The sequence below is a fragment of the Agaricus bisporus genome (assembly GCF_000300575.1).
Source record: "Agaricus bisporus var. bisporus H97 unplaced genomic scaffold AGABI2scaffold_12, whole genome shotgun sequence".
Taxonomy (NCBI): Eukaryota; Fungi; Basidiomycota; class Agaricomycetes; order Agaricales; family Agaricaceae; genus Agaricus; species Agaricus bisporus.
Genome location: NW_006267347.1, coordinates 487267 through 499348, shown reverse-complemented (window position 1 = coordinate 499348; position 12082 = coordinate 487267). Strand labels below are relative to the sequence as shown.

The 12082-nt window shown below is 40.0% G+C and overlaps 1 protein-coding gene across 1 annotated transcript; it reads right to left on the bottom strand.

The window, feature by feature from the left end:
• Positions 1–10519: 10519 nt before the first annotated feature.
• Positions 10520–11514, bottom strand: AGABI2DRAFT_122041 (hypothetical protein; the record flags this gene model as incomplete). Its single annotated transcript, XM_006456055.1, has 7 exons — positions 10520–10833; positions 10888–10990; positions 11039–11064; positions 11114–11182; positions 11234–11367; positions 11424–11434; positions 11476–11514. 7 exons carry the CDS (start codon positions 11512–11514, stop codon positions 10520–10522), a joined length of 696 nt encoding a protein of 231 aa, XP_006456118.1.
• Between the last annotated feature and the right edge of the window lie 568 nt (positions 11515–12082).

Sequence of the window (12082 nt, the reverse complement as noted above, 5' to 3'; positions counted from 1 at the left end):
TAACCAGGAAATTCTGGAAAAATCACGACAAATCATAAAATATTAAAAGAACATAAGTTTATATGTATGCTTTTGTCGGAAAACATACCAGTTATGGAGATACAGGAAAACATGACAAGAATGTCATGTTTTATACTGGTTCCTGCGCCGATTTTCATGTTTTAAGAGTGCAAATATATGTATTCAAGGTCCAGGAATTCGAATCTAATTTTTGATTTAATATCCAATCAATACTTGAGGAGCTATAACACAGTTCTGGGTTTATCATGTGTTAAATGTGCCATATCTCAATAGAATCTTATCCAACAAAAAGTCTAATTAGATATCCAAACTCCCCAACCTTGAAACGATAGGAATACACTTTTAGATCATTAAAATACATGCAGACCCTACCATCATTCTTCCCCTCCCCATCCTCCCCTCCCCCTTTCTTGCCCTCCAGGCCTGTAATATGATAAGTAACATCCTCTTCACCTTCCTGGCTCTCCCCCAGCTGATTCTAAGCTGGTTTAGGAGCTTTTTTGCCTATTTTGGACGCTTTTTTGGGGGGATTTTGGAGGCTTACTTGAGGGGATACTTGGGGGGATATTTGAGGGGATATTTGGAAGGATTTTGGGGATTCTTTGGTCACTGGTGAGTGCTCTCTATCTCTGTATATTTTCATACTCATTTGTTACTTGTAGGATATTTCTTTTCTCATCATCACTCCCTCATCATCCAATCTCATCCTTTTGTGTAGATTATATACAATGTATTGTATTTGTTATGCTAATATAATGACTTTCTCTATGACTTATTCACTTTTAAGCCTCTTATAATTGACTTTATGACTTTGGCTTGTTTTATTTTTCCTTATCTGCCTTAATTGTATGCTTTTGTGACTTGAGTATGACTTATCCTTTCTTTTCAACAATGAAATCACTTGATTGAACATCTACACCTTGGCCTCAAAGTCAGAATAAGTTTCAAAAGGAGAAAAAAAGTCTGTTTTAAAACCTGTGAGTAAATTTTTTCTTATTTTGAACTTTTTTTCATGTTTAAGTTATTTAAGTTGAACAAAAGTTGGATTTACGTTTTCCTGATGAATGCATTGGATCAAGGTGAGCTTCTCTTTTATCTAATATTTTGTAGTGTCAAAAATACTAGTGTTGTTTCTATTGCTATAATCTGGTGACTTGCTAGTGAGTTCTATTTGTAGCATTTTATATTATCAACATATTTGTATCATCTCATCAAATAGATTTAGAGGCCCAGCCCACCCAGGCCCTATCTAAGGATTTTGATGATGTGCCTCCCTATGCCACTAGCAAACACATCTCTGGCAGCTCTAGTGACTATGGCCTCTCATTTACAACCATTCATCACTAGCCTTTTCCTCCAATGCCACCTCTTCTTACACCATTAGCAAACTTGAATCTCTTTTGTTATACTGGTCTCTCTGGTCCTGGTAGCTACAGTTTCAAACTTGTCTACAGAACATCTAGTGACAAATTTGCCTTACCAAATGGACTCGAGGCATACAGGTGCTTCATGAGGCTTACTCAGGTCCCACTGTCCCACAAGCTTGGTAGAAATGGTCCGTGGGATCTTATTTGCAATAAGGTCTGTAACATAGTCATTATGCAGCTTTCTGCTAGCTAATACTTATTTTCAGACTGTGCATCTACCACTCCAGCAACAGTTTGGGTAGGATTGATGCCAGATAGCACCACTGGTGAGCAAGCTTCCACCTTTTCCCAGGACATTCTTGAGCTGCTCAGCCACCACAATATTACTGATGTTGACATTGCCTATCAGGAGTCTGAAGTCAAGTTTTCAACTGGTCCAGAACTCTTTCCCTTTGCTATAGACACTGATCATCTCAAAGACATCATCAATAAATTGTCAACCCCACTCAGCTTTCCAATTTCCAGGCTGAGGATAAATATGCAGGGTATCCTTAGGTTTTATTTCAGAGTAGGAGATGTGCTTTATGCCACCACTTGCTGAGGCCAATGTTAAATATAAATATCATCCTAGTATGCTAAGTTCTTTTGAAAGTTGAGAGTAATTCTCACTAGACTGTATAGCTGGACCATAGAAGGAGATTGTTGTCATGGGGCCTCAATCATTCACTAAGTATCTTGCAGAACACATTGAAACTTTTCTTCTGACAATTGAATGCCTGGATAAGCAAATTAGGTACCTCAATCAAAGGAACACAAACCCTGGAATTGAGGCTGCTGGTGCCCACACTGAGGCATTGAAGAAGGTCAGGCAGCTGATTGCCACTTGCAAAAAGATTGAAGCACTCAAGACTTTTTGCAGTATTATCAAGGTGCAGTGGAGTCAACAAAAGAATCGTATTATTGGGCACATTGTGTGGGTCTCTCTCCCCCCCCCCCCCCCCCCCCCCCCTTTGCTTTCAGCACACCTCCTTATCGGTACATGCAAAATATTTGTGTGGTTCAGCTAAATGATGTCAAGTTCTAGAACTTGTAGGAAACATCCTGAGTCTAGGTTTGTATTGATCTGTCTAGTTGAAGAAGTCTGATCTGACTTCTTGAAATCCAGGTCCAGAGATTTTGCCTTTGGATTTTACGCAATTGATGTATGACCGCTTTGAAGCCCCCTATGAATTTGTCTATCTAAGTGGTGGACTCTTCAACTTACAAGGCATTCTTTTGCAAGAGGAGATCTGCACTCCCAATAACCAAACTCCAGGGGGGAATCCTATCTGATGCATGATCAAGCATGGATTAACTATGCTTACTACTGTTGGTAGTTTGTCAGGGTTCTTGTCTCATGCCTGATAGTACAGCAATTTGCTAACAGACAGTTGCAATTTGATCAAGACTGCAATTCACCCTCACAGCCATTATCCTGGTCCATTTTCAAGGGATGGTGACAGTGGATCTATCATTGTTGATGCTTGTGGTAAGTTTGTGGCTCTGCTCAATGGGGAGGCTGGCAAGAGCGACCCAATGGATATCACCTTTAGAATGTCAATGCATTGACTCTGGACTCTCATCCTGGCCCAGTTCCCAGATGCAAACCTGTACCAGAGTAGTAACTAGGTTTGTTATGGCTTGATCCATAAGTTCTTTCTTTCTTTATTTTATCTGAACACATTTCAAGGAAATGAAAAGGTAGATGCTGGCAGGTGCGGCATTTCAGGAGTCAAAACAAGGTATTGAAAAAGTAGAGAGTGGACATTTGTGATTAATCTGCCAAGCATCAGGAAAAGGTAAAGTGACTTAAATTTGACTTATGCAAACTTATAAAAATTGTAAGTCAGTATAAGTTATTTTTGCATAAGACATGTCACCATCTGAGGTTCTGACTTATGCCAATACTTATGTAAATCATAAGTACATAAGTCACAATATGGTCATAAGATTCAAGATTATCATAAGTCATGAGGATTTATCTTAAGTTGCATAAGTAGGTACTTAAGATAGTAAGAAGTAATAAGATAGTATAAGCTCAATCATAAGGAACATAATAATGCATAAAGATCAAAGAATTATATTTGTATAGTAAATACAATACATCATACAGTATATAATATATACTTTCTAAGAGAAAATAGACCCTGAAAAAAGAGAACATAACAGCAGCCAAGGGGGAATTGTTTTTTACTCAGTATTCTGAGGCATCCTTGGCATGGTGTCCAGTGTTTCACTTTCAGCTACTAATGTTCAACTAACAGAATACCTGAAATCACTGTGTTCAACTTTCCCTTCCGAAAGTAAAATTGGGATCAAAATAGTAAGTCTGGAGTATATTATTGCAATCATTTATCTTAATATATAGTAGTTACGCCAATACATAAACAAGAGTTGGCCCTTGTGGAACCAAATGGTCGGATTCAAAGCTTCTTCTGTTTCTCCTCCAGAAACTGGCTCTGAATTTTCATTTACCTTGGGCACCAGCTGCTCCCCCAGTCATTCCTACAGCCCTTAGTGCTGCCACACAGGGTGATATGGACTAATTGCAGGTTTTATTTGAATGCCTTGACCCATGCCATGCTTGGATCCCACCTGGATCCGAAGATGCTACTTTTGTTGCTGGGGGCTTCTATTTTAACAGTTCCAGCCACACTTACTGCAGCCTGGAACCCTCCACTTTGGATCAAATTGGACACACCTACACACAACCTCAACATTTCAATACTTCTTAATAAATTAATGAAATATTATTGAAACAGTACCATATTTTTTATTTTCATACTACTTAGGAAGTATTGAAATGTTATTCAAGCAATACTATATTTTATTTCCATATATGGAAAAAATACAAAACAAATTTATGATACTATTCAAATAATGTTTCAATACTTCCCAAGTAGTATGGAAATAAAAAATACGGTACTGTTTCAATAATATTTCAATATTTTATTAGGAAGTATTGAAATATTGAGGTTGTGTACATGCCTTTCAACAAACCTTCCACATTGGTTCCCCCTTCTATTGCCCCCTCTATTTTGGTTCCTCTTCCCACTGCCCCCTCCACTTTGGCTTCCCTTTCAACTGCGCCCTTCACTACTAGCGATTGCTCCACTGATTGGCGACCCCAACTCCCATCTGGTAGTATGGCCCCTCTCTTCCCTCCTAGCTCATTGTCCCTCCCCATCTGAAGTGGTAGGAGTAGTCGCCATGTGCGCAGTGCACTGTATGCACAAAGTAACTCCAATGCACCACATGAGGCTCCTAGTGAAGGGGCAGCTAGTGGTGTCAGCCCAGTGGTTGCAGTAACGGCTCTTACTCATGCAGCAACCCAGATATGCAGTATGATAGACCATATCTGTTAGAACCTTGCCAGAATGTCACGGCGTCACGCTGTCACATCTGTCACATATTATATTACATAATAATTTCCCTCTGCTGCTACAGTTCGACGGAGGCTAAACTATCGGCATACTGCTAAAATGGCGCAAGCTACAGATTTACCAATTGAACTCATTGATCTAATCTTATCTTTCTTGCCTCCGAACCATGCGGAGCAAGTACAATGGCGAAGGGCGGCGGCGGCTATAGGAAGAGAGGCAAAGCCGGTAGGTTGGAACCTATCGGATCATCGGTGCAGACGGTGTGGGAGAGTATGCTTAGCAATGTGGGACTATGAGGAACGGAAGGAATGGATAATACGAAGATGGGGATACTGGGGACCGCGGCAATGGGAATTAGCCGGATTCTTCATACTATGTCCATGTGATGCGATGTTGGGGAATTACTTCGGTACGTATTGGTTCGTGTGAGTGGATTACTGGTTTAGGAGTTGTTTGTGCTTGTGGACACTTTTATGGTTTGTTTGGTGTTGTTGACGTTTTTATGATCAATCTATTTTCGTTTACTTACTTCTTACTCCACTCTTCTTTTCTCATGTCAAATGTATAATTAGTTTACTTTCTCATACGTACTTCTTTTCACATGCCAGTATATAAATAAGTTACCTAGGGTAGTTGGTCTGTGCGCCGTAGTCTAGGTATATAAAGTAGGTAGAAACTTGTAGAAGACTCCGTCGAGTTCTCTTAGGTTCACGCCTAATATTACTTTTGTCACTATACTCTTTAGTTCTTGAGTTTAGGTGTGACCTGTGACATCACAGTCACAGTCGCCCTAACAATATCTCACCATTAACCTCTGAGATGCACCCAGCATTCCACTGTCAATCTTATTGCACCTTACTGTGATAGATGCAGTCACCCATGATAGCCACCTGATGCTTGAAGAAAAAACAGCAGCAGCAATTTTATTCTCGGGCTTTGCTGATTGTCCCGACGCTGTTGATGCTGGCCAGTGGGGTGCTGTGGTCTACAACTACCTCAGGGAGCACCAGCAGGAGGATCTTCAATACTCATACATCCAAGCCCTAGTCAAGAAGGTGAAGAAATCTAGTTGAATTGGAGTTTTGTCTAGCTTGTACATCTGGTGTCACCATGCTTGTCTATGCTGCCTGCCTTTGTTCTATATTTTTTGTAATTTTCGCTACTGTTGTACTTTTTAAATCCTGTTGTTTTGCAAATTGTATAACTTGGTTGTATGTTATGATTGTGGAATAACTCCGAGTATTCTGGACCTTATCTGATCTTATCTAATCCTTATCTGATGCGGACCTTATCCGTTCTATTTTCTATCATCAGGATACATCATTCTATTTCTATCTGTGTTTCTCTTTGACGTTACCTTGTTTATCTTTTCTTTCTCATGATCATTCTTCATGTCCCTATGATTGATCCTTCATGATACCTGTGATGTCTTTTAGTTCTCATGATTAATCTTCTATTCTCATGATTGATCATCTTCTTTCCTAGTTTATACTTTCCTTCTCACTGATTACTCATCTACCTCGGTCATGGTTACTCAGCCCGTTCTATACTTAGTTACCCTGGGTAGATACCTTTACATACATATATAAGACCAGTAGGTACTGCTGTATTCCTTATGCTTTACTACAGTGACAGACAAAACTGTTGCAATGTTTATAACACCTTCAAAGATACTATTATAGCATGTGACAAACTGACCGTGACATCACGTAATTGACATCGTTTGAAAGCCATGCGTCTTGGCTTTAATTCGATAGTAATATCATTATGTAATTCTAAATATTCGTCGAAATACTGGCAATTTACTAACAAAGATGCGTTGCAACAGTTTTGTCCCTCTCATTCACCAAGTATAAAGTCACCTGACTCTGTTGACTGACTTGAAAAATCAGCACAGCCACATTCAACAAAGATGAAAAGTCAGCACAGCCACACTTTGAGTATATATACAGAGCATCTTTGGCATGATTCCTTACAATGAAGCCCCTCACTCCAAGTCAGCTCTCTCATATCCTTTATTTGCTTGATTCAGGAGCATCAGCTCATGAAATTTCTACTTCTACCAGCATACATCATTCCACTATATCCAGAATTAGATCCAAGCACCGTCCCAACCTTGCTACATCCTCAGGTGGTCGTCCTAGACTGCTTACATCTTCTGATACCCGCTACGCTGTTCGCTTAATCACCTCTCAAAAGGCTGACAACACTTCTCAAGTCAAGAGACTACTTGCCAACAGCTTGCCCCACTCAATTTCTACAAAGACCATACGTAGAACTCTTTCCCGCGCTGGTATGAAGGCTGTAGTAAAGGTTAAACGTCCTTTGCTCAAGCCCAAACACCACAAGGATCGCTTGGACTGGGCTTTAGCTCGTCAAAACTGGACAATAGAAGACTGGAAAAGGGTAGTATGGTCTGATGAAACAAAGATTAATCGTTTGGGGTCAGATGGAAGAAAATGGGTGTGGAAAAGGGATGGAGAAGGCTTGAGTGATAGACTGGTGTCTGGGACTTTGAAGTTTGGAGGAGGTTCTTTGATGATGTGGGGTTGTATGTTTTGGGAGGGATGTGGCTATGCATGCCAAATTAAAGGTAAAATGGATGCTGATCTATATGTTAGCATTTTGGAGGACATCTGGAGGATAGTGTAGAGTATTATGGGAAAGAAAGGGAGGATTTCATATTTCAGCAGGACAATGACCCCAAGCACAAGTCTAAAAAGGCCCAAAACTGGTTCAAAGAGAACAACATTGATTTGCTGCCATAGCCAGCACAGTCTCCAGATCTCAATCCAATTGGACATCTCTGGGACCACCTCAAAATCAAGCTTGAAGAGTATGAAGAAGCACCTAGGGGAATTGGAGAACTTTGGACAAGAGTGGATAAGGAGTGGAATGATATAAAGCCTGAGGTGTGTCAGAATTTGATAGAGAGTATGCCTAGAAGGGTAGAAGCTGTAATCAAGGCAAAGGGAGGCTATACTAAGTACTAAACATAGAGATTTGTACTTGGTGAATGAGAGGGACAAAACTGTTGCAATGCAACTTTGTTAGTAAATTGCCAGTATTTCGACGGATATTTGGAATTACATAATGGTATTACTATCGAATTAAAGCCACGAAGCATAGCTTTCAAACGATGTCAATTACGTAATGTCACGGTTAGTTCGTCACATGCTATAATAGTATCTTTGAAGGTGTTATAAACATTGCAACGGTTTTGTCCGTCACTGTACATTGTATCTTTCCCTTTCCTCTACTCACTATTCGCTCTCAAGTCTTTGTCACTTGTCTGCAACCTGAGTCCCAGACTAAGGTCGTAACATTGTATCTTTGTATGCTAAGTACATGTTATGAAATTGATACTGTACCTGATGACCGTGGAAGTTTCCACTTCCAAACTAAGTAGAGGCTGGACGGGCTGGCAGTTGCTGTACTATCAGTGATCAGTAGCTTGCCTGTGATCCATCAGGAAAAATGTTTTTTTTTCTTAATTGTTTTTAATGACAGTTTAAGAAACAATCAAGAACAGGGACATGTCTGAATCTTCTTAATGATACTTAGGCTTGTATGTCTTGAGGTTTCTGGAAATGACTTAAAAGTTACTTAACCTGTACTTAGTTGATGTCTTTCTCGTAGATATAAAAATGTTGACATAATGATAGATTAATAAAAAGTCATATTAAAGTCACACAAGTACATGTTTAAGACACTCAAGGTCAACTAAGACAATAGTAAGAAGCTTAAGAGTGAATAAGTCAACAAAGTGATTATATTAGCATGATAAATATAATACATTGGATATAATCTATACAGAGGAAAAATGAGAGGAAAGATGTTCTACAAGTAGCAAATGAGCATAGAAACATGAAAAGATAGGAAGTACTCACCAGAAACCAGAGAATCTCCAGAATCTCCCAAAAATCCTCCCAAAACTCTCCCTAGAATCCCTCCTCATATTTCCCTACATGTCCCCAATACCCTCCCTCGAATTTCTCCCCCCAAATACCCTAAAGAAGCATCCTAAAAAGGCAAAAAAAAAGCAGTCTAGATAGGCTTAAAATGAGCTGGATGAAGGTAGGGGAGAAGAATGAATGATAACTGACTTGAATACAGGTCAAAGGGGCCAGGAAAACGGAAGGGGAGGGTAGGGAGGGCAGGAATAGTGGTGGAAATAAGGAAGGATCAACGGTCATGCTTGAAACAGAAGTTCAACATGTCACATGACCATCATGTGACCACTGGACTTGGGATTTTTGAGTCAAAGTTCCTCAAATCATAGGTAGGAGATATTTTTGGGTTATTTCTGCATGTATTTTAATGATCTAAAAGTGTATTCCTATCGTTTCAAGGTTGGGGAGTTTGGATATCTAATTAGACTTTTTGTTGGATAAGATTCTATTGAGATATGGCACATTTAACACATGATAAACCCAGAACTGTGTTATAGCTCCTCAAGTATTGATTGGATATTAAATCAAAAATTAGATTTGAATTCCTGGACCTTTAAAACATATATTTGTACTCTTAAATCATTAAAATTGGCACATGAACCAGTATTAAACATAACATTCTTGTCATGTTTTTCTATATCTCCATAATTGGTATGTTTTCCAACAAAAGCATACATATAAACTTATGTTCTTTTAATATTCTAAGATTCTTCGTGATTTTTCCAGAATTTTTCGGTTGGTAGCAGCAGGCTCTATGACAAGTCTATCTGCAGTTGATAATGAACCCCCCCCCCATGATGGAATCTTGATATCTCCATAACGGGTATGTTTTTGACAAAGACATACATATAAACTTATGTTTTTTTAATATTCTAAGATTTGTCGTGATTTTTCCGGAATTTTACAAGCAGTAGAATAGAGCATACAATGTAATGTCTCTCTAAATATGTTTTATAGCACCTATGGTTCCCACACCTGTCGCCTTATTAGAAGGGACGGTAATTACTACGGTATCGCCTAATCATGCTCCTTTTTATATTTAGCCGTCCCTTCGGTAATCCTGCCGATTTCACCTGACTTAGATATATTTAAGGCAAGTTTATCTTCCTTAAATAGATATTCTTTGTTTTCCTGACAAATTCCTCTGCCCCTTACCATATATAGAATCCCGCCTGTCATGAGTGTTCCCCCGTTATATTATATGTCACATACCGTTATTTGTTAGTTTCCACATGTTTTCCGTTATCGCTGTGTGATATTTCTGTATGTTTTAACTTTCCGATGTTTTCCGTTATTCTTTATGTTATCTTTTCGTATGTTTTCTACATTATCTTTTTCTCGCATGTGGCTGTTTCGTTATGTATCCTTATGTTTTTACTATGTCTTAGACTTGCCGCGCATTATGTTTTCTTGTCGCTACCTTTCCCTCTCACGGTGCTTGTGCCACATTGATGCAGCTCAGAGTTGAATTTGTTCTCACGATACTCCGTTGATTCAGACGCGAGTCGCACAACAGCAACATCGCACGTGCTCACACGTGATAGTCAGTTCACACGTTGTTGATGAATGAACGTAGAACAGGACTGAGGACTCAGGTCATTGCTCCAAGAAATATCAAGTTATATTGCTCCGATGCATCATAGATCATACGTATATCATAGGAAATATGTTGAGAAATACCACGGCGTTGCAAGATGTCAAGATAAACAAAAAAAGCCCGTCGAGCCGCAGAGTGGTGTTGGGCGCGTAATGTGCATTACGCAACGAAGATAGCAGGGGCAGGAGCAGTGGAGGAGGGAGTAGTGGTGGCGGGATTGGCATCAACTGGGTCAGCGGTGGCATCCTGTTCAAAGTGTGAGTCGATGTCGGAGTCGACAAATTCAGCACTGTGAGGGGGCATTTGTTTTGTCACCCTCACTGACTTTGGCGCCCCCTCAGCCCCACTCACTTCTTTGGCCTTGCACCGTTTTGCAGGTCCCTGTCCACCGGTATTCAAGGCGCGTTTCTTGTCCTTGTCGGAGCGTGTTTTCCTACCGGTCCTGGCTACAGTCCCAAAGGCGTTCTGGGCATCTTAACTCATGACATGTTTGGAGACCTCTTCATGGGTCATGCGCTCCAATCGACACTCGAATGCCTGTAAGGCGTCGCTAAGCCGCTGCAAGTGCTTGGTGCTGATAGTGGAGGGGTTGGCAAACGGGACATGCGGCGGCCATCCCACGAGGTGAACCTTGTATCAAGATTTGATGGATATTTCATAATTTTGATAATTCATTACTGTGTCGTCTTTTCCAGTGAGTTCTCCTGATGACGATTTAGGATGTGAATAAGATAAAAAGAACACAATACATACGAAGCCCATCAATGATGATGCTAACACATTTTTTATGCAGCTCTTTTGTTCCGTTCGGAGCCTTTTGGTCTGGAATAATTCCAATCATTGTAAATTATCCGTTGTATACTGCAGACTCACTCTGGCCTTGTAAAATGGTCCAGCTCTCCATGCAAGTTCTGATATCAAAGAGCGCATGGCCGAGGGCTTTCTTACAAAAGCCTGAAGCATTTTCAGTTTCGAAAACAGTAGGTGCAATGCTATCATTAAGATGTCTGTGTGTTGTAATCAGCAGCCCTGCAGTGCCGGTTCGACTATTTAACCTTTTCACCTGATGATAATCTGCGTAATTGCTTCAACATTAAAAATGATGAAATACATACCTCTGTCTGTAGCCGTGCCGACGTGAAGCTGGCGTCCATTGCCGCGCTTTTGTTAGTTGGCCTAGCACCATTCTGTTTAAGTGCCCGCTATTCAGTCATGAACTTCATGACTGCAATTTGTTCATCAGCTGGAAGGGGCACGTTGTTTCACTGGGTATGATCGTGTATGACCTCGGCACGAGCCTTTTCCAAGCTGGGCTTCTCTCCACCTAAGCTCGATTGGTAAGATTTACTTCTGAGATGAATCACAAGCAGGGTTACCTACTTTCACGTAACTGTTTAGCCTTGTAGGCAATCTCGGCATTCCATGAGTCATCAGGAAAAGGTAAAGTGACTTAAATTTGACTTATGCAAACTTATAAAAATTATAAGTCAGTATAAGTCATTTTTGCATAAGGCATGTCACTGTCTGAGGTTCTGACTTATGCAATACTTAAGTAAATCATAAGTACATAAGTCACAATATGGTCATAAGATTCAAGATTATCATAAGTCATGAGGATATATCTTAAGTTGCATAAGCAAGTACTTAAGACAGTAAGAAGATGTAAGAGAGTATAAGCTCAATCATAAGGAACATCATAATGCATAAGGAACAAAGAATTAT